The sequence below is a fragment of the Chironomus tepperi genome, unplaced genomic scaffold (assembly GCF_022539635.2).
Source record: "Chironomus tepperi strain 1889 unplaced genomic scaffold, CSIRO-AGI_Ctep_v1 contig_174, whole genome shotgun sequence".
In the NCBI taxonomy this organism is placed as follows: domain Eukaryota; kingdom Metazoa; phylum Arthropoda; class Insecta; order Diptera; family Chironomidae; genus Chironomus; species Chironomus tepperi.
Genome location: NW_027226296.1, coordinates 191,784 through 213,405, shown reverse-complemented (window position 1 = coordinate 213,405; position 21,622 = coordinate 191,784). Strand labels below are relative to the sequence as shown.

General features: G+C 30.6%; 1 protein-coding gene across 1 annotated transcript in view; it reads left to right on the top strand.

Moving 5' to 3' along the window:
* The window catches only part of CadN (neural cadherin), a 122,850-nt gene that overhangs the window by 11,363 nt on the left and 89,865 nt on the right, over positions 1–21,622 (top strand). Inside the window, 4 exon segments of the mRNA XM_070638485.1 lie at positions 254–444; positions 4,374–4,563; positions 13,661–13,846; positions 13,983–14,172. Coding sequence (XP_070494586.1) covers positions 254–444; positions 4,374–4,563; positions 13,661–13,846; positions 13,983–14,172 — 757 coding nt within the window.

The following is a 21,622-nucleotide window of genomic DNA, read 5'->3' as shown; positions in this document are numbered from 1 at the left end:
TTACTAAAAAAATATTTTTGTGCTTTTGAAATTTTTCTTTATTTTTATTAATTTTATATAAATCTTATTATTTAACTTCCGTGCGTAAGCAGGATGTCATTTTTAATTTACAATTTTTTAATTTTTCTTTTCTTTTTTCTTTTCATTTTTTTTTTTTATTTTTTTGAATTATTATAAACCGCCATATAATGTTGTACAAATTTAAAAATTGATAAAAAAAATTATGAAAATATATAAAAAAAAAAATCCACAGCGAGAGAGATATCGCTTGAAAGTTCGTGCGGAAGATAAAGGCGAACCACCGACTTATGCTGACGTCGAGGTCGAATTGGATGTTGTGGATCAGAAAAATAAGCCGCCAATTTGGGATAGTATTGTGTATGGCCCAAAACATATAAAAGAAAATGTCCCTATAAATACCGTTGTAGCGTCTGTAAAAGCAAGGTTTGTAATATGAATCTACTCAAAAAAAAAAATCAGCTACTCAAGCTACTTGCGCTACTCAAATAACGTATATTTTTTTAACAAATTAATCCAAATACGAGATTGTAATTGCAAGCAAGTCTTTCATACAATGTTGGATGTTGCTTGCATGCAAGTAAATTGTACAAGTTTTAATATAAAGTTTTTTGATTGTATTGGAACTTGTATGATATTCTCGTATATATTTTTTTGATATAATATATTTAGTTTCTATTTTCTACTTGCACAATATCCTTGAATACCCCTTAACAATAATCTTTTTTGAATAGATATTTGATTTTTGGTGTCTTTGCTAACTTTTTTGACTTTGTGGTTTGCTCAAGGTGCTCTGCTAACAAACAAAATCTTCATCATAGATATGATATTTATATGACATAGTTTTTTTTTATAAATATATGGCAGCAAATTAACAAATTATTTTTGATAAACTAACAGAATATAAGAAATTAAGTTACATTTATTTTTGCTATAAAAAAACAAAATAATTTGCAGGCACTAACAACTAAAAAAAACTTTTTTTTGTATCTAATTGAAATTTTTTGTATTTTGATTATTTTTGCCTACCCAACTACGTAACAAACATTTTTTTGTGTGGCTATAAACTAAAAAATTTTGAAATAAAAAAATAATGTAGCGTGAAACGTATAAGCTTGAAGCAATGGCCCAAGATAAAGGCTATCCGCCATTGTCACGTACCGTGGAAGTACAAATTGATGTTGTTGATCGAGCCAATAATCCACCAATTTGGGATCATACAATTTATGGTCCCATCTATGTCAAGGAAAACATGCCTGTTGGCGGAAAAGTTGTATCGGTTAAAGCCAGGTCTGTTGAAACATCCATGAATGACATAAAAAAAAACAATTAAGCACGATGGAATGTTGAAAAAAATTAAATTTTTTCAAAAAAAAAAGTATTTCCATTATAAAAAATTCGTCTCTTTTTTGATTTCGCATTTATTTTTACGTTTTTTGATTAAAATTTATGATTTTTTTGTTATAAAGTCGAGAATAAATTACGTCGATGTTTAAAAAAGAAAGGTTTGAGATGATAATGCCGCCAACATTGCTTTAATTGTTTCCCTGTGAACAATTCAGTATGTTATGCTTATTTTTAAAAAATATTGAAATTTTTACATTTATTGAAGAGCTTCTTTCGTGTGCATAATACGTGATTTAATGAATCTTTTTGATTTTTAATATTCAAATGTTTTAATTGAATTTTCTTGAAAAATTTTGCGAAATTTTTACAATTAATTAACAATTAAATTCGCAGATTTTGAGGAAATGATTGAAGAATAATTGAAAAATTTGCATATGTGCTGCTTCATGATTTTTGATTAATGAAGTCTTAAAAATTCAACTTTTAATTAAAATTTTTCATTTTTTCAAATTGATTTTTGACGAGTTTAAAGGTCATTTAATCTTGAATTTTTGGAGTTTGTCGGTCGATTGTCGATATCGGGACTGAAATTGAGAATATAAGAGAATTATTGAAGTTCTTCGAAGTCTCGGTCTCTACAAATCTTGAGATTGAGACTGAAAAGTATTAGTCTCAAGAACTCTTAGATTGTTCGAAGATTATTGTCAAAAATCGTACAAAAATCTGCAATTTATTCACAATCTGATTTATTTACAAGTATTCATGACTGTACAAATCAATTGTGATCCATGGAATCGCATATAGTTAGTCCTATCGCTGGTTCCATCCACTTAAGTTAATTATCCAATTCTAAGTTTTAAAGGCACATCTTCATATTTAAAAAAGAAAAAATTAAATTGAAAATGTTGAAAATTTTTTAACTTTTTCAACAATCCACAAAATTCCTAAAATTTCACAATTCTTATTTTCCTTCATTCACTAAAGCAGATTGCTCCTCATCACCCTCATTTCCTTACTTTATCTTTCACAATTCTCAAAAAAAAAATTGTCTTCTTTACTTCCTTTTCCGTTCCTCATTAATTCAATAACAAACAGATAATTTTTCATAAATTTCAAGCAATTAATTTCATTCAAAACAATTTTTGCTTCTACACGACAACTTTTTATTGTTTAACAAAAAATTTTTGTCGTTTAATTGAAGCAGCAACTTCGACTAGATGGAATCCATCCCACCAAAGTCTTTTTTATTAATTTTATGTACATTTTTGCCATTATTTTGCATGACATTATCATATTTAATCAATTACGATATTATCAGGATATTTACATAAATTTTTAAGACGTCATGTTAAGTTATGAGTACATACTTCACTCGTACGATGTTATGAGCTGCGATGATAAACGGAAAAGTTTTTTCATTTTATTACATTTTAATAGTAAATGATGCTCAGTTTTTGTGATAATCGTTCAACATTAATTCACACTAAATCTTCATGATGCACACGGAAGAAGTTTTTAACGACTTGTAATGCATATTAAAATACTGAAAAAAAGGATTTTAAATTATTTAAATTATTTCTTCACATCGTCCCACTCGTCAATCTCATCTCACGTGGAAATGTGCGTTTTACATAAAAAAAAATTTAAAAAAAGTAAAAAATATGTCGTAGAATAAAAGTAAAATTCATTAAAATTGCAGTAAGTATTCACGAAATAAAAAATGGTACGCGTGGGAAAGTCAAACATGAGGACTTGAATTCAATTGACTTCTGTTCTTCTATCTTTTTTTGAAGCTGAAGCTTTAAAATTGAAAATAATAAAAAAATGTTTTTTGAACATTGCCAATAATTTTTTTGACGGCAATGAGTCACTCACCTTTAAAATTATCATTTATGGTGTTTTGTTGGTTCTATTTTTAGTTTGGATTTTATTAATATTTTTAGTTTTGTGGTTGATTTTAGATGTATTTTATTAAAAATTTGTAATAATTTTAGTTTGGTGATATTTTTAATATTTTTTTATGTTTTGTAGATTATTGTTGAATTATGAGAACTTTAGAGTTAATATTTTTCCAAATTATAATATTCAGGATGAGGTAGGGTTAGGTTTAGTCGAAAAATTCTTAAAAATTGAGAATTTTTAATCAAATTTTAAAATTTTTTCGAATTTAAAAATTATTAAAATTTGTTATTTTTAGAAAATTTTAAAAGTTGCAAATTTTATAATTTTTCAAAAAAAATTTAAAAAAAATTGCAAATTTTACTATTTTTCAAATAAAATTCGAAAAAATTGCAAAAAATTTTAATTTTTAACATTTCTTAGTATCTGACCTTCAATCCCTCAATGCCAACATTACAACATTCCTGTAACAATTTTCCACAGAAAATTAAACATCAAAATTCTCAAAATAACCAATATTGTAAATTTAATTTAAATTTTACCAGCAATTAATTATCAAAATCGACAAGAATAGTCCAAAATTAATGCCACAAGTCAGATTCAAATGACCATAAAATTAAGCATGTAATGAGAAAATTCATATCAAAAGGATTCTGACAAATAATTAACAGAACATGGTTAATTAGAAAATTGATTATTTGATAAGTCAAATGAATTTTATTGAGTACAGGCTTTGTGTCAATTGTGTGGAAATTACAAAGAAGACCACAATTTGATATTTGAACTTTATATTACAAAATTGTGGATATTAATTAATTAAATGGCATTGTTTAAACTGGAATTACCCCTATTACGCACAGGGTGGGCATAAATGAACGACCCCACTCAGATCTATGTGCTCAATAAGTTCTCATAATTCAATTTTTATCAATATAATTTAAACTATTAATTTTGTATATAAAATAACAAATTGCATGAAATTTCTCTCTAAATTAGCTTCAAAAAAACATTTTCAAGAACATTTTGCTAATATTAACTTCAATTTCTTTCCCAAAACTCACAATCCCCCAATAACTCATCTGTTTGCCGATAAACAAACACAATTATAGTTCGGGAATTGAAGGCAATCCGACAGTATTTTATCGTCTAATGCCAGGCTCAACAGCACAAACAAACAAATATCATACGTTTTATTTGCAACAGCGGCAAGATGGCCAGGATACGTGGGCCGATATAAAAGTCAATCATCCACTGGATTATGAGACGATTAAGGAATACAATTTGACAATACGTGTTGAGGTAAGTGCAATGTGTTAAATGAAAATTGTTTTTTTTTATATTCGTTCTCTTTTTTGCTCCATTTTGTTGGCCATAATCATTTCAATTTATGGTTCTATTTGTTATTGAGAGGAAGGTGGGGCTTTTGGTGATGTAAATTGAAGGGCTTAAAATCAATTTGGAATTTTATTGACTTGGAATTAAATTGAATAGCTTGAATTTAGATCGAATCAGACTGCACAGTGTGTTTGGTAGGGCATCGCTTTGTTGTAGTATTTACTGCTAGATACGAAGCTGTTCTGATGGTTTTGTGACGTTTTATGCTATTTGCCTTATTGTGCTGCTCGGGAATTGAGCTTCAGATCATTTATTGACGATTTTCAAGTCTGATTTGATGTCAAAAATACTGGACATTTAAAATGATCCAAAATTAGGCGTCATACAGCCGTCAGGGCACTTTCATGTAGTTTGTCGCAATGTGCTGCTTGGGAATTTAGCTTAAAATCATTCATTTAAGTCTGTTTTAATGCTTAAAATACTTAACATTAAATATGGTCCGAAATCAGACGTCACAAAGCAATCAAGGCACTCTCACGTCATGCAATCAACGATAAAACGTAGTAACGCCTCAATGATTTCCCTATGCTGCTCGGGGCTTCTTTAATTATTCAAATTATACCTTAAAATACCCAAAAAATTCAAAATATCCAACAAACAATTCCACTTTAACAATATACAGACTTATAAATATCTTACAACAAAAATTAAGTGTGAAAAAATTCCATTTTCCTGGCTTCTTATTTTAACGTAGCACAGCTAAGCTCTCATTCTCATTCTGTCATCGAGTGGCTGTAATATAAATTCTTCGCAAAATCGACAACAAGAAGTGAAAAATTCATTTAACTATCAAGAGGCGGCTGACTATGGAGTTGTGTTGAAATTTTATATACTTTCTTAAAGCTGTCTCCACGGTGAGACTTAAAGAACTTGAAGAATATTAACGTAAAATTTATAAATAGTACGTTATTCAAAAAAGAAAAATTTTAAATATTTAAAACTTTTTTCACGTTAAAAAAAATAAGCTGAGTCTCAAAAAAAGAGATTTTTGAAGGTTTTATATCAAGTTAACAAGCAATTAGGATGTTCAATTGAACAGCCAATCAATTTTCTTGATGTCAAAACGTCCAGGAGCCTCAGAGCTTGTCAGGGAGGAATAAATGTAGTCATTATTTTAATATTTTCCCCCTTTTATTTTCGAAAATTCAGCAAAACGTGGAAAAGAACACAGATGAGATTTATTTAATATTTTCTCGGAATTCGTAGGTAGCTAAAGTTGTTTTATAATATCGGAATTAATGGAATAATTTAAACTGTTCAGCACGTGTCCCATTGAAAATCTTCTTGATTGCGGATTTTAAAATTTTTCATTTTATTCTTGGTTGAAGTTGAAGATATGAAGACATATTTTGAGGAATTAGGGCGCATTTTTTGGGTTGTATGTTGAAGTTCAGCTTTAAGGTTTCAAATTGGATGTATGGAAAGTCGTCAACTTCACAATGGTGTCCTAATTGCTTCTAAATGCGGCTTAAATCTAAGATTCGTCTAAAAGTGCAGGACTGTTGCTTTGGATGAATTATAAAGGACATAAGGTGTGCCCCAGGGGGTAGACTGATCTGTTTTAAAGTTGGGAGGGAGCTATATCCTCTGTTAATACACCCTTATGAAACACAAGCTCCTCAAAGCCCTGCCATGACTATGCCTCATCAAGTAGGTCATCAAACGTATTTTTAGTTTGATTTATTTATATTGCTAAATTCTCAATAATCTCTAGTGACTCCAAGACCACACAAAGATCTCTAAATTCCCAACAATCATCTCAAAGAACTTACAACAAAGCTCAATTTCGTGTCTTTCTGCTCATTCTCTAAATGAAAAAGACGTTCAATTTTCATTTGCATTCCAATTGAATATCTCCTTCAACTGGGATTTTTTGAATGATAAAAAGCTATTATCACACTTTTCTCGCTCTATCTATTCCGACTATGGCTATAATAAAAGTAAATATGTATACGGAATAAAAAATTAGAAATGAGAATCAGCTCAGATTTAACTTTATATTGTCAGAAATTATCAGCAGGACACAATCGCTATTCAATTTTTTCTTTACTTCTAAATTACATTTTTATACATGCAATATTGAAGAAAAAGTAAGAAAAAAAATCTTGTTTGTGACTCACCCGTGGATGTTGGGAAATGAGACAAAATGTGAAAATTGTGTGATGAAAATTACAAATGAAGAAATGCTCAAGAGAGAAATTAAAAATTATTTTAATTCATTTAAAAGCTTTTTTGCTTCTTCTTGACATTCGTAGAAATGCGATTGTAAATTTCATCACTTCTGTTTCTTGTTCCATTTTGTAATTTCGATGGATGATGACTGTAACGGGCTTTTAAGATTGAATTGCTGGGTTTTTGGATGGTGGCTTGGTGACTAGTGAATGATTGGGTATTGATTGTGAATTTAAAAGCTGAGGGGTGTTCCGTGGAGGTAAGGAAGGTAGTGGTCAAACCCTTTGCCCAGTTTTTGGAAACAAATCTTCAATTTTTTAAAGATTTTCGTGAAAAAAATCCAAAATTCCCAAAATTTTTGGCCACCCCCTGCTAAGAAGTCACCTGCACACCCTTACTTCCTCTAAATAATCAGGTTAATATCCAAATTTCATAATAACTTTCAAGCTTCCAAACCACATCAAATCTAATTTTAAAACAAAGGAAAATAATCTACATTTTTGTTTACCTTCAAGCTACGTGGATGTAAATGAGAACAAACTTATATCCATCCCATTATATCAGGAAAAAACTTGAGAATGCAGCTATGCAATTAGAGATTTTTCACTCATCAATGCATTAAACTGATCAAAATGAGATTATTTTCACATTAATGGAAGCTCAAGTTTCATAATTTTGTTATGATTTGCTGAGAAAATACTTGAAATTTACTTAATAGCATAAAATGCTCATATGGGATGAAGATTAACGAAAGAAAATTGTTGAGAATAATTAGGTTGATGGATATTATAAGAGAAATAATGATAAGTATGCGAGGGTAATGAGTAAAATTGACTTGATAATGATTTATGGAATTATTTAAAATTAGGTCAGTAATTTGAAGTGATTTTTACATGGATGCTGGGGATTATGACTAGTTTATGGTAATTTTAAGTGACATAAATGATTATGTCTCTTTATGGGAGCTTTAAAGACTCTGTTAAGTCTCATTTATTAACATCAATTGAATGTCACCTTCATGTGGATCCCATACGTAATCCATTTGGAGTCTGAAAGGAAGTCTTCTTCATAAATCAATTCTAAATCTTAAAACCACCAAAATAAGCTAATTATGCAACATAATACACCTTAATTCTAACCAAATTCGCTAAAATCTCCAAAAATATATATTCCAAGAACCTTTAAAGAACAATATAAGCTTATAACAAAAATATCCAGCAGCATTATATGTTCCAAAAAAATATTTTTCGCTTAAAAGTGTTCAACTGTGGGAGTCGAGATGATATTGATATAGATCATTGTTAATTTTGAATGTTGACGATTCAGAAACATTTGATTTTACGTGTAGGATTCTTGTTTACGATAATGTGAGTTTGGTCGGAAAAAATAAGAAAAAATTGATTGAAAATTTGGAAAATATTTTTCATTTTGTAATAATTTTGAAGAGTTTTCAAGATGGTAAAAGGATATTTGACTTCGGTAAATTACTTAGAGTGGTTATTTCAATTTAAGGGCATAGTCAGGAACCTTAGATGGTGATTGGGGGAGGTTATGATGAGTTCTCAAAGAAACCTAGTTAATTTGAGACTTTTCCAAAAAGGAGAGGATGCGGGGAGGGAGGAGGTTGACACCAGACGTCCCAGTTTCAAGATTGAGACAGTTGAGACAGAATGCCAAACACTGCAGCCTCCTTCATCGCTCCCTGGATGCTATCCTATCGCAATTGTCTCAATCTCGATCCCATCTATAGAATTTAGTCAATATGAATCTTTAACAAGAACCTTAAATCCCCTAAAGCTTCCAAAAACACTCCCAAACCAAACCTCATGTCATCCAGACCACCAACACAGTTTAATCACCTCCCCAATACCAAATTGATTGTAAACAAATTAAATCCCAATCAAAATAAGAATCACAAAGACTGAAATCATTGCTTTTATTTAAACGTACACAAAAATTGTTGACCCTCATTGACCCAACAACTACCAAAAAGAAGAAAAAAAATCCTAAATTAATTGATTTTAATTGGAGACTAAAACTTTTCAACAACATGCCAGACATAGACGATGAAAAGGATCCCAAATTCCTTTTTTTCTTATTCCTTCCTTCGTTTTGTTGACCAGAAAAATAAAACAAAAATTTCGGATGCAAAAATTGTCTTGATTTAAAAGAGATGGAATGTCGTTGGCATCTCCATAGCAATCAAAATCACAATCGATAATGATAAACTAGATTTAAAAAAAAAGGGACTTTATCACGCAACCCTCGTCTCTGATTTAATGATTAGCTTCCCAATCATTATCATTATTGTCGATTTAAAATTAGAATAGACAAAAAATTTTGTAGTTGTGAGTTTTTGGAAGGACAATGAGAGGTCAAAGAGTCATTAATTGCTAATTAATACTTAACATCAGAGGGGTGTAAATGTGAAGTTGATCGTGAAATGGCGATAATTAATCAAGACATTTTCTCTTCTCATAAACAGAAATAAGGAAAAAAGAAAGGAAAACAGACGAGAAGATTTTTCCGCATAAATGACTTTGCAACAAATCACATTGGATTGGGGGGATGGGGATGATTTTTTCTTAATTTTGAAGGTTTTTAGAGGAGTTTCTGGCTGGAGAATTGTAGAGGCTTTATAAGCCGTGGTCAAGTGATGAAGTGTGGGTCTCCTCAAAAGTTCATTAAATCATTGCTATCATCTCGAGACTCAGAAATTGTGGCTAGACGCATTACATTGTATAGAGAAAGGGTCTTTTTTGGATCAAAACTCAAAGACAATTTCTAATGAATCAGCCCTAATTCCCTTAATCACGTCCCTGCTAAGCACCTATCTCCCAAAAAATGCTTCAAAATTCACACCTTAAACCCCAAATCTCCCTACAGTAGCGTCCAAAAATTTGCGGACAAGAAATATTTTTTCTTATTTTGATTATAAAATCCGCTTAAATGCATGAAATTGAATGCGGTTTTCAGTGTTTAATTCTTCTTTAAAAACTACATTAGAAAAAACATACATTTAGTGGAAACATTTGTGAATTAGACGGTCAAAAATTTGCGGACAAAGCTTTTTGTTGTGATATTTTTAACAGTTCTTATCAGATCTCCTATTCCTTGATCTTTGTTGATTGAAAAAAAGGAAATCACTTTTCTGGGACCTTAAAATATTTTATGGTTAGGCCACGAGTTTTTCTCAAAAATTTTCACTTTTCTTGCAATTAAAATAAATGTTTTTATACTCATTTAATAGCATTTTTAATGCACTTTCTAACAATATACAACACATAAGGCTTCCTTGAAAACAGACATCAAATTCAAAGAAAATATGTGAAAAAAGCAAGATGGCGGCTCATCAAAGATTACAAAAGTTTAAATTATTCAATGATTAGGACTTTTTGTGTAGTTTTCTGAGTTTTAATCTTTAGATTAGAGCTGTTTCAACTTAAAACAATAAATTTCACTGGCGTTTTCCAGCTTTTCAAAGGGAAATTCGTTCGAAAATGTCACATATAGAACTTTCAAAGGAGAGAAAATTGTAGTTTTTCTTATTTAGACTATTGAAGATGGTCAAAATGGATTTTTTTCATTAAACATTCAAAATATAACAAATAAATGCTTAACAGATATTAACTTAAAGCATAAACTTAAAAATATTTTTTTTTTCTCCTTTGAAAGTTCTATATGTGACATTTTCGAACGACCTATTTCCCTTTGAAAAGCTGGAAAACGCCAGTGAAATTTATTGTTTTAAGTTGAAACAGCTCTAATCTAAAGATTAAAACTCAGAAAACTACACAAAAAGTCCTAATCATTGAATAATTATGTGCCGCCATCTTGCTTTTTTCACATATGATAATTTGATGTCTCAAAAGCCTTATGTGTTGTATATTGTTAGAAAGTGCATTAAAAATGCTATTAAATGAGTATAAAAACATTTATTTTAATTGCAAGAAAAGTGAAAATTTTTGAGAAAAACTCGTGGCCTAACCATAAAATATTTTAAGGTCCGTAGCTGGAATGCAGCATGCTCAATTCGGAAAAGTGATTTCCTTTTTTTAAAAGCAATCAACAAAGATCAAGAAAAGAATCAAAACTTGTTGATCTGATAAGAACTGTTAAAAATATCACAACAAAAAGCTTTGTCCGCAAATTTTTGACCGTCACATTTAATACAAAAAAATTTTTATAGTATAATTAACAAATGTTTCCGACTAAATGTATGTTTTTTCTAATGTAGTTTTTAAAGAAGAATTAAACACTGAAAACCGCATTCAATTTCATGCATTTAAACGGATTTTATAATCAAAATAAGAAAAAATATTTCTTGTCCGCAAATTTTTGGACGCTACTGTACTTCCATCACCATCTCTCCAATTCTAATTATATCATTCCATGTAATACAGCACATACTTTTGGATAAAAAAAATCCTCAATTACATTAACTGAGATTGATTAATTATTTAGTGTGAGAGATTTTAAAGAAGCCGAATCATTTCATAAATTATTTCCTTTCATAAATAATAAAAAGTAAAATATTTCCTTAAAGTCTGTTCCTTTCATTACTATTGCAATAATAATTAAGAAATCCGACAATAACTCAACAGAAACAATAATTTTTTTTTCTGTAATAAAAATAGAAATGAATGGGAAAAAGCAGAGGTATTGTATGATTTTATAATGTAAAGTTAAGACTATGATAAATTAAAATGTTTTTCATCATGATGATGAGTTTGTGTTGCTAATTATGGGAGAAGAAATTGTTTCAATTTGAGAAATTGTTGAGGATTTTCTTTTGACTTTTGGAGATGCATTTTGATGGTATTTAAGGGTCTGTTGTGTGTTTTCTCCCAAAAAATCCAAAATTCCGTCAAAAATTAAGTCAAAAAACCGAAAATTTCAATTAAAGTTCTCAAAAAATTACCAAAAAATCTCAAAATTTCCATTAAAATTCCCAAAAAATCCCTAAATACTTCAAATCTTAAACAATATTACCTTTCCAAAAAGTTGTAATTAATAATACTTAATGCACAACATTTGGCATTCATGTCCGTTTCTATAAAAAAACATCATAAGAAGCTTAATTTCTACCTTAATAAATGAAGACTACCATCCATTTTGGGCATTTTACCAAAAGCTTTTGCTCGTCGACAATAAAGGAAAAAATTTACAACGGAAGGAAGTACTTTATTATGAAGGCAAGCCAGCAAACGTCAGTTAGGTAGCGATACCTTTTGAATTGAAAATTATTTACTTTTGTGGAAATTCGAGAAAATTAAGTTGGATGTGAAAAAGGAAAAAGTTAATTTTATTGAATTAAAATTATTTTATTAATTAATTTTATAAAAGTTTAATTTGATTACCGTTGGCTCAATTTGAGTCTAAGCCAAGATCTAAAAAAGGTCGAAAAACTTTTGTTAAGGATGATTTATTTTGCCATTTTTAGAGGATTCCAAAATGATTAATTAATATCTTTTAAGACATACAGCTTGAATTCATCCAGTTTTGTTTGTAATGCAAAGCATTCCTTTAGTCAATGCTTGATGAAGAATTTTTAATTAAAATCAACAATTCAAGCATCATAATTCATCAAAAATATGCAATAATCATCTCTTGAATGGAATTCTTTCATTCATTGCCAATCTTCATCTCATTTCTATTCATATCAATGTTTTAATTTATCGATGATAATCAACCAATAAGACTGTAAATAGTTGAATATGAAACTAGATAGTTTATACAATTTAAAGATGGATTTCTTGAAGCTTTTTACTGAAGTGTTTACAAATTGTGACTGATTTAAATCAAATTCTAATTCCGCGAATTAGAATCCAATCTGATTCAAACCAAGTCAGAGTCATGACTTCCTGAAACTGGATATTCGAACGATTAAGAGATTTATGATATTCGGGCAGATTTCCGCCTTTTAAAGTTGATTTAAATAATGAAAAAACTGTCAGATGAAGGAACTTTGCCTAACAGACAAAGAGCATGCTTTCGACAATTGCTCGCCTTTAATATCCCAGACGAGAATGCTCATGAACGCTGCTTACACCTTATCCTGTTCTTAAGAGTACCCTCTTTGAATGCTAGCATTTTAAAGTAAAATCAGCTTAACTTCCCCTATAAATCAGTCAAATCACGAGAATATCAACAACAAAACTACCAACAGCCTTCCAATAGACATCAAATATCCATATTTAATAATAAAAAAGCTAGAATAAAAACACAATTTTTCGCTATCATAAAAGATAGATGAAGATAACAAGAACCACTCAAATGATGTATGAATGGTGTAGAAATAAGAGACAATATAGGAAGAAAAAAATTGTATGATGAAGCTTATGGATTATCATGATGACACTTTCGAATTTCACTTTTTTTTGTTATCATCCTGTCATTGTTTCTGCTTCCATATTCTTTATTTCAATTACAACGACTTTTAGTTCTATAAATAAATTTTGTATTGTTCATGGTTTCTGGGGTGTATTTAGGGATTCTAGGGAAAAGGGGAGGGAGGGGTTGGATTGAAGGAATCATAACACTCGTTATCGACAAAATTCTTCAATTTTTCAGTTTTGCTCGTAAAAAAAACTTACAAAATTCCTCTAAATTTCGATACAAATTTGAACCATATCTCCTGCCTCCTTCCCTGTCATACTTAGACCTTTTCATTCCATATCAAAGTCGCGACGATTGTCAATAAAAAGCGAAGCGTCATGCTCAGTTGAATTTTATTTCAGTCAATACATCACCGCAAAAAGAGAACGAATTAAAGCATCTTTAAGAATATTTTCAGAAAAAATTAATATATTGAAATTTTTACACATAGAATAACGGAGCACAACAACTTGCATCAGAAGCTACAGTTTATATTATGCTTGAAGATGTGAATGATGAAATTCCATTATTTACTGAACGTGAACAGGAAACAGTCTTGGAAGGTGAACCAATTGGCACGAAAGTTACACAAGTTAATGCTATTGATAAGGATGGAACGTTCCCTAATAATCAGTGAGTTTTTTGTTGATTTTTAATAAATTTGAATTTATTTGACTAATCACAAATTTTCTAATTCATCCACAGGGTAAGAAATTAAATTCAACATCCAAGAAAATCCACAGCTTTAACATCAAAATTTCACATAAATTTAGGTCTATTACTATGTTGTCGACTCACCACGCAACGAAGGCAAAGATTTCTTCGAAATTAATTTACAAAGCGGAGAAATTTTCACAAAAATTGTTTTTGATCGTGAGAAGCAAGGTGCTTATGCTTTAGAAGTTGAGGCACGTGACGGTGCACCATCAGCTCGTCCCAATAGCAACGGTCAACCAAATTCAGGTGAGCAAAATAATTTAATTTTTATTTTGATGAAATTGAAAGAAAATTTCTTGAGAACTCATTTGTGGACTGCGGAAAATTTATTGTTTTTATAATGTCATGGGGACCTTTTGAAGGTTATGGATTCATCAGTAGAATCTGGAGTATTGAGTCGTATATAGGCGAATCTGCCAGTGCGAGAGTTAGGTCTCTGTGGCCGAATTGTAAGGCAGCACACTGGCTACTTTTAGTACTCTTACTCGTACTTGGGTTCGACTCCCACTAGAACCTGGACTCTCAATCATTAAATAGAGTCCTGTCGATATGACAACGATCTACTCAACACTCACAACATCACAAAAATTTAAAATCAATTTTTTGAGTCTGAAAAGTTTGTGTAATGATCAATAATTGGTTCTAAAAGTCAATAATTGTTGAATATCCAAAGTTTCAAAATGATTTTACTATTTTACATCATAGAATAAGTTAAAATTTACTCATAATTTCAAAACTAACATCCATTCATGTTCCTCAACTTGTTCTTTAACTTGAGTAGTTAAAGATGAATTAAATTTAGTCATAAAAACTAATCAAACTTACATCATTATGGAAGTAAATTCATAATTTTATTGAGAAAATTTTGAGGATGAAGTTTTAATTTGTGGGATTTGCTTGTGCATATCCCGAGCGATGCCAGAGGTTTAAGGGCTCTGTAAAAGGTCCTTTATGGATTTCATATGAAGGTCGGTTCAATTTGGCAGTCATGTTGCTGTCTAATATTCTCGATAAGACAAAAAATCGTCAGAACTAGTCACTAACTAGTCATTTACTTGCCTTTAACTAGTTATAACGCTTTGTTATCCACTCAAAATAGACAGCTTCCATTTTTTGTCAATAAAACAGCTTTTGTGAAGCCCTAATAGCTCCATGACGAAGCCTTCCTCATTAGTATCACTCGGGAGTTGTAGCTAAGCTACAAACTTCCATGATCAAATTATAAGAAAATTCTATTTACACCTCAATTCACATCAATTTCATCATTAATAACATCAAATGTTCAGTCATTTACTTCAAAAATAAAATAAAACAAATTTCACAGAGTTAACTTTTTTATAAATTCAAATTTAATAAGCGAAATTGAATCATTTGGAAAAAAACAGCAGCTACGCATATGCGCATAAATTATGTCAGAATGATTGCTAAAAATAGCAAGCTTGATACTTCCTCGAGTCCATGACAACGTCTTACATATGTAAATATAAAAGTAGAGCTTCCTTGTAGGAGGTAGGTGCTCAATGCACAATTTAAATTGTGCTATTTGGAAATTATAAATAGGATTTAATAAGTTGTGATGCAATCATTAATAAGATCTAGAAGAATAAATTTAAGTTAGAGACAAATATTGAAGAAATTTAAAAGAATTGCTATGTTTTTGGACTGGAAAGAGTCTTTCGATTTCATTGCTAATTGTTTTAACCCGAGCAGCACAGTTTGTTCTTTTGGGCATCGCTATGTTGCCTGTAAAAAGCCGTATATTAACAGCTATACGCGAAGTTGCCTAGTGACGCCAGGACGGCTGATTTCGTCCCATTCTTGCGAATTGCAAAAGCGTCGTTTGACGTTCTGTGCCGCTCGGGTCCTCCCTTTACAAACGTCCAATTCCCCCATTCAAAATAAAATACAAAAACATCCAAAAAATGGCACAGAAAAAAGTCAAATAAAAAGTATTTTACTGATATTATTATGCAATTCAACATCAAATAAAGAGGAACAAAATAGAATGACATAAAAAGGAAAATGAAAAGCTCCATTAAGGCAATTAAAAAGTTTTTCCTCAATGCTCAAAATGAGAATAATTAATTTTTATAGTAAAAAATTGAAAAATTTTAAATTTTTAATGAAAATTAAATTTTCTCTTCGCTTTTTCTCATTTTTAAGTTTATGTCATCGAGGAAGTGAAGCTTGATATCACATTGATATTTGCAGATGCTCTGCTTTCTATTCTGTTTGAGTTTTCTTGTACAAATTGAAGCTTGAGGATTGAAAAATTAAATTGAAGGAAAAATGTTTGAAATGATTTGATAGGTTTTTATTTTTTAATGAGATTTCGATGTTATTACAGACGGAAGTGGCTATAAATGAGGTTGATTTGATTTTTAGTGAATTTTGTGATCCGTGAAATTGCTTAAATTGTAGGAATTTGTTAGCGTTTGAATGAAGTTCGCTATTTAAATTACTTTTAATCGGTTTTAATCCATTTGATTGTGAATTCATTAATATGACTAGGTTCACAAGCTTCTAGGGGAACGTTAAGCAATTGTGTAACATTCAAAACAGCTTAACCCACCGGAATTCTTTGTTACAAGGTCATGAACCGGTCCCATCCCTCCTCTACCCCTATGCGACGCATCCAAAACTTCTATAGTCAATATCCTTACACCGGCTGCATGCCCGCACTTGAAATTGGGTGAATTGATCCATTTTACAACAAACGACACAATTCGCTCTCTAGTCAATCAATTACAACCCCCAAAAATCACTACAACCTCAAAAAATCATCAATTTTTCATCAACAATCACCATAAATCCCCCAAAAAAAGTCTACAACTCACCCAAATTCATCTCTGCTCAAAATTCAACAAAAAACTTTTCTTTTGTAAAGTCAAACAATTGAAAACTAAAATCCTCAAAATGTTCATCCTCCAGAAACCTTAGTTCCTTTTCCTTATCTGTCTCACATACAAAAACGAAGTCGTTTTCCCAACAGCAATGCAATTGTGTAAATTTACATTTCAATAGAGCGGATTACGAAGGTAAATTTCAGAATTACAAATAGTGATTTTAACATCTTCAATATCTAGTTGCACAAGATTTTACTTCTTGTCTATGGATGCCTTTTCTTCTCATGCAAATAGAGTGCAAAAAAATTCTACTTTTAACTACATCACATCTGAGGAGTCATAACCAGCCGTTTTTTGCCAAGATGTTCATTTCATGCAAATATTTACATTTTTTTTCTTCTTTTATTTGAGAATGTTTCCTCTTTTTTATCCCTTTTTTATTTGTGTAAATATAGTTGGTGGATTTTTTTTTGTCTAGAACAGGAAGTTGGTGGAGGTTTTAAGAGAAATGGAAATGAGAATTGTGAGCTGAAATGAGTGATGATTTTGAGTTGTTTGTCACGTAACAATGTTAGAGGGGGATCGAGTATCTGCTCAACTATCAAAATTCGTGAGCCTTACCATCTCTAGCTTGATTGTGAGGTTGTCATCCTTCAGACAAGGTCTTTTGGATAGGTTTTTACTCTAAAATGGCAATTTACTTCAAATTTGAGGCATCAAAGCGACGATTGAGGGTTTTTTGATGCCTCGACTTTGACAAATTTTACATCTCAGCCTTAATCATGTCTAAAGAACCTTAAGTGCCAATTTCAGTTAATTCTGAATAGAAAAAATCAATTTATCAATTAAAAATTCAGTCTTAAACCAGTTTGACTCTTAATTGGATTCAAATCGAATCTGGCATCATGTTTGAGTCATGTTTGTCTCAAGCGTTCTTCTCGGATGGTGCAGCATACTTAATTTTAGATGAATTAACTGAATTGTGCTGTTCGACAACACAACTAAAGACTGCTTAAGACTTTAAGAAAATAAAATAACAAAAGTCAAATTAAAGCAAAAATTCAAAAATTTCCTCGCCCAAAATTAAATTCTCCAAAAAAAAAAGCTTCTTAAACTTTCTAATTCAATCTCACGTCCCCTCCTTAATAAAAAGTTAAACTCAAAATTTCTCTTTCAACGCGAGAAAAAAAAACTTCATTCAATTTCATAATCATAAGGGATTTTTTTTTGCTTTTTTTGTTCATTCAGTTTACATTTTTATTATTTCTCATTCACCGTCGTTCATAAATTCATGAAATATTCAGTAACAAAAAAAAAGGAGCACTAAACGTTCTTCGGTGGTTTGAAAAATTGTTCCATACAATATATTGTGTATATGCATAGCGTGGTTCGTGTAGGATGTTAATATTTTAGTCGGGAAGAGCATTAATATCACTTCGTTTTTATGCACTTTGTTTGGAATTGCATGCAGCACTTTATAGAGTGTAGAAAGTACATTATGATAAATAGAATGCGAATAGAGCAGTAATGGAAATTTGAATCTATTTGACTTTACAATTCTGTGTATACAGTATGGAATATTGATGAAATTGAGGATGTTGTTTGTAAAAAAATTGAAATTTTTACGCTTTTTTAAGTCACTATACTTCATTGTCTCCAGTTCTTTACATGCCATTTGACTTTTTTGTCATTAAATTATGCCGGAAATATGTCTAAATATTCAGCAAATAATAACAAGAGGGAATTACATCGAACGTCACGTTTCTGCCGCAAATCGTTGAAGAACATAAAATATTGAGCGCTGTTGTGCTGTTGGGGACATCTTTGATGAATTTTGATGGATTTTTAGATTTTTCCAAGAATTTTCAAAATGTTTAAATTGAATTTTCAAATTTTTTTTATCAAAATTTCCAAAAATAATCTCAAAATTACACAAAATCCTAGCAATTAAGTCACCGTTCCACTTAAAACCTCCTCAATGCCAAAACCCCTTTCATCTTCCCATCATTGCCTAGCTGTTAATCCCACCAATTCTAATAATAAAAGAAGAAACAAAATAAAAGTCAAAAAAATAATTTTTTGTGCCTCATTGCCGCATATATCTACGTCAGACAATCGATTTTCCTATAAAATACCATCTCCAATTTTTTTTTATATTCAAGTACGCATCCCAGTGAGTGAGTGAGACAAGTGTCTAGTTTGCTGAAACATGAAAAGAGCAAGCACATAGTAATGTTATATTGCTGTGGTCGTTATGTAATTTACGATCAGAAAGCAATAAAACTGAACAAATGAGTAAAAGCATTTCATGTTGAGGATTGCGAAAGGAAGGAAAAAAAAGATTGTTTGGCCTCGGCATTTGATGGTAATAAAAAAAGGAAGCAACTTTTGGCTGCTGTAAATACCTTTTTTTCTTCTCGTGTGATCAAATACAATATAAAATCATCATATCAAATGTCAGAATGATTTTGGATTTGTTGGTTGTTGGCTTTTGTGAGGTCATACACTTGATAGTTGGAGATGAGAGGGCTGTGGATGTCATCATTTGAGAGTCTGTTGAGGATTATGTAGTTTTGGGGCATTTGGATGCTGTTAAATGTTTAATCTGATTCCAAAATACAATTCTCGCCAGAATTCCACTGACATCCTACCCAAACCTACCTTATACACCAAATTCCGAGCACTAACATCTACAACCTGCAGTCCTCAACCACCAACAACCGAAATTCACCACAATAACCTTGAAATCTGACAACAATCTCCACATAGACCAACCGAAATGAAATAAAGCCTAATAAAACTCATTGAATGTATGTTGTGTACTTAACTGCACATGGCAACAGAAGCAATGATGCTGAAAATGATGTGATTTTAATGATTTCGATAACATTTTTATTCTTACCTTACATAAACACTCACACTTGCTTCTTTTTCCTATTCGTACTGCATGCTTGTTTCATTCATTTTTATTATTTTTTGATGAAACATCCTCGCTTATACGGCAATTAAGTTTGTTATTTTTTGTGGGGAGATTTTTATTGCGATGGATATTATTACTTGATCTTCAATGTTTACTTCTTTTTTTATATTTATGATATTCAAGTGTCATTCCAGAGAAGCATGAATTGGCCTAATTTATTACGGAAAATAAGGATGGTTTGTGTACATCTTGCAATTTGTTGAGAGTAATTAATGTCAAAAATAGAACTTGAGGAAGGAATCGCTCTTAATTTTATTATGGGTTGATGACTAAATTGGTTAATATGCATGAGAAGATGTTCGAGAAATCTTGATGACTTTTCTGAGAATTTTTTTATGCTTGAAAATGTTTTAAGGTCAAATTTCTTATGAATGTCATGCTCGGAGAGGTTTTGTGAATTTTTAAATTAAACAGAATTTTATTTTGATGAATTTAAGGCTGAAAATGCAAGGTTGAAATACTGAGTATATTCTGAAAGGTACATTTGTCACATGCTTCAGACTATGCTTCGGGCTGTGATGAAGAAAACATTAATACAAATGACGGTACTTGATATGATGGATGATTCAGGTCAACCTCTAAGATTCTGTCTAATCATCACCTTATTAGTCAAAATATGTGAATTATAGCTGGACAAAATGGAACCATATTAATATTTAAGGATGTCATTGAACTCTGGCTTCGAGATGGATTAGGTTAGAGCAAATCCGGATGCATACTTGAGTCATGCTGAGTTTTTGAAACAGTTCACATCTTAAATAATCTAAAATTCCGAAAATTTGAAGCTTTAACTTGTCTTGAAGGTGTTTTTGTCGAAATTTTGTAAATATTTACAAACTTTTCTGACTATACAAATCAATTGTGATCCATTTGATTACACGTGAAGCTGCCTACTCCTTGTCAATTAGCTATAACAACAGTGTATGTCTCTATAAACTGCCTCCATACACGAGATCACTTGTAAATCCTTCTAAGAACTCTTAAACAGGATTAATATCATATATTTAAGAATTCGAAGAAGGAATTATAAGGAAAGATTAAGAAATCAATTGCCTTTAAGCATTACTTCATATTTGTTTACTTTTTTGATTGTCGATTTACGTATTTATAAAATTTATTTAGAATGGTAAGAAGAGAGATTTAAAGAATTTGAAAAGTCAATGAGTTGAAGAGTTTGAAGAAGGATTGGATTATGTATGCAATAGCTGTTCCGAGTGGCATAACTGAAAAAGGCTCCGTCACTGACCTATATAGCAGCGCTTGAAGACGACGGAGTTGAGAAATGCTTTGAAGGCTTCGCAGGGCTTCTTATTGACACAAAATGGATTCATATGGATGCCAAATTCAGCCGACTTTCATTTGTGACTAATAAAAGAGATCTAATGGAGCCTTAAAGCTTCATTTGTGTATCTCGGCTATGTTCCACATAGAATTTTGAATCGACTCCGATTTTTGATTGATTTTACTAAAGATGCTCTACTTATTCCTGAATTTATAGCATAATTGTGTTAAAATTTTAAAAAACTTCTACATTCTTTACCAAATTTCATATTAAACATCACATCAAAATCAAGTTTGCCAGACAAATTTCTCGAAAAACTGTTCAGTTTAAAAGCTGTACATCAATCAAATGAATTATTGATCGAAAACATTGAATAAATATAAAAATGTTCATATTTTACTTCCGTATCCACAACTGCAAAGTTCTCAAGAAATATTTACAGAACAACCTCATTGCAGTAGTTCTGACCAAAATAAACGAATCTTAAATCTCATAAACAAAAAAAAAATGAAATTTATGATTTTCAATTTTCATTCTCATTTCCTTTCCATTTATTTAATTTTCTTTCTTTTTTCTCTTTATAGGTGA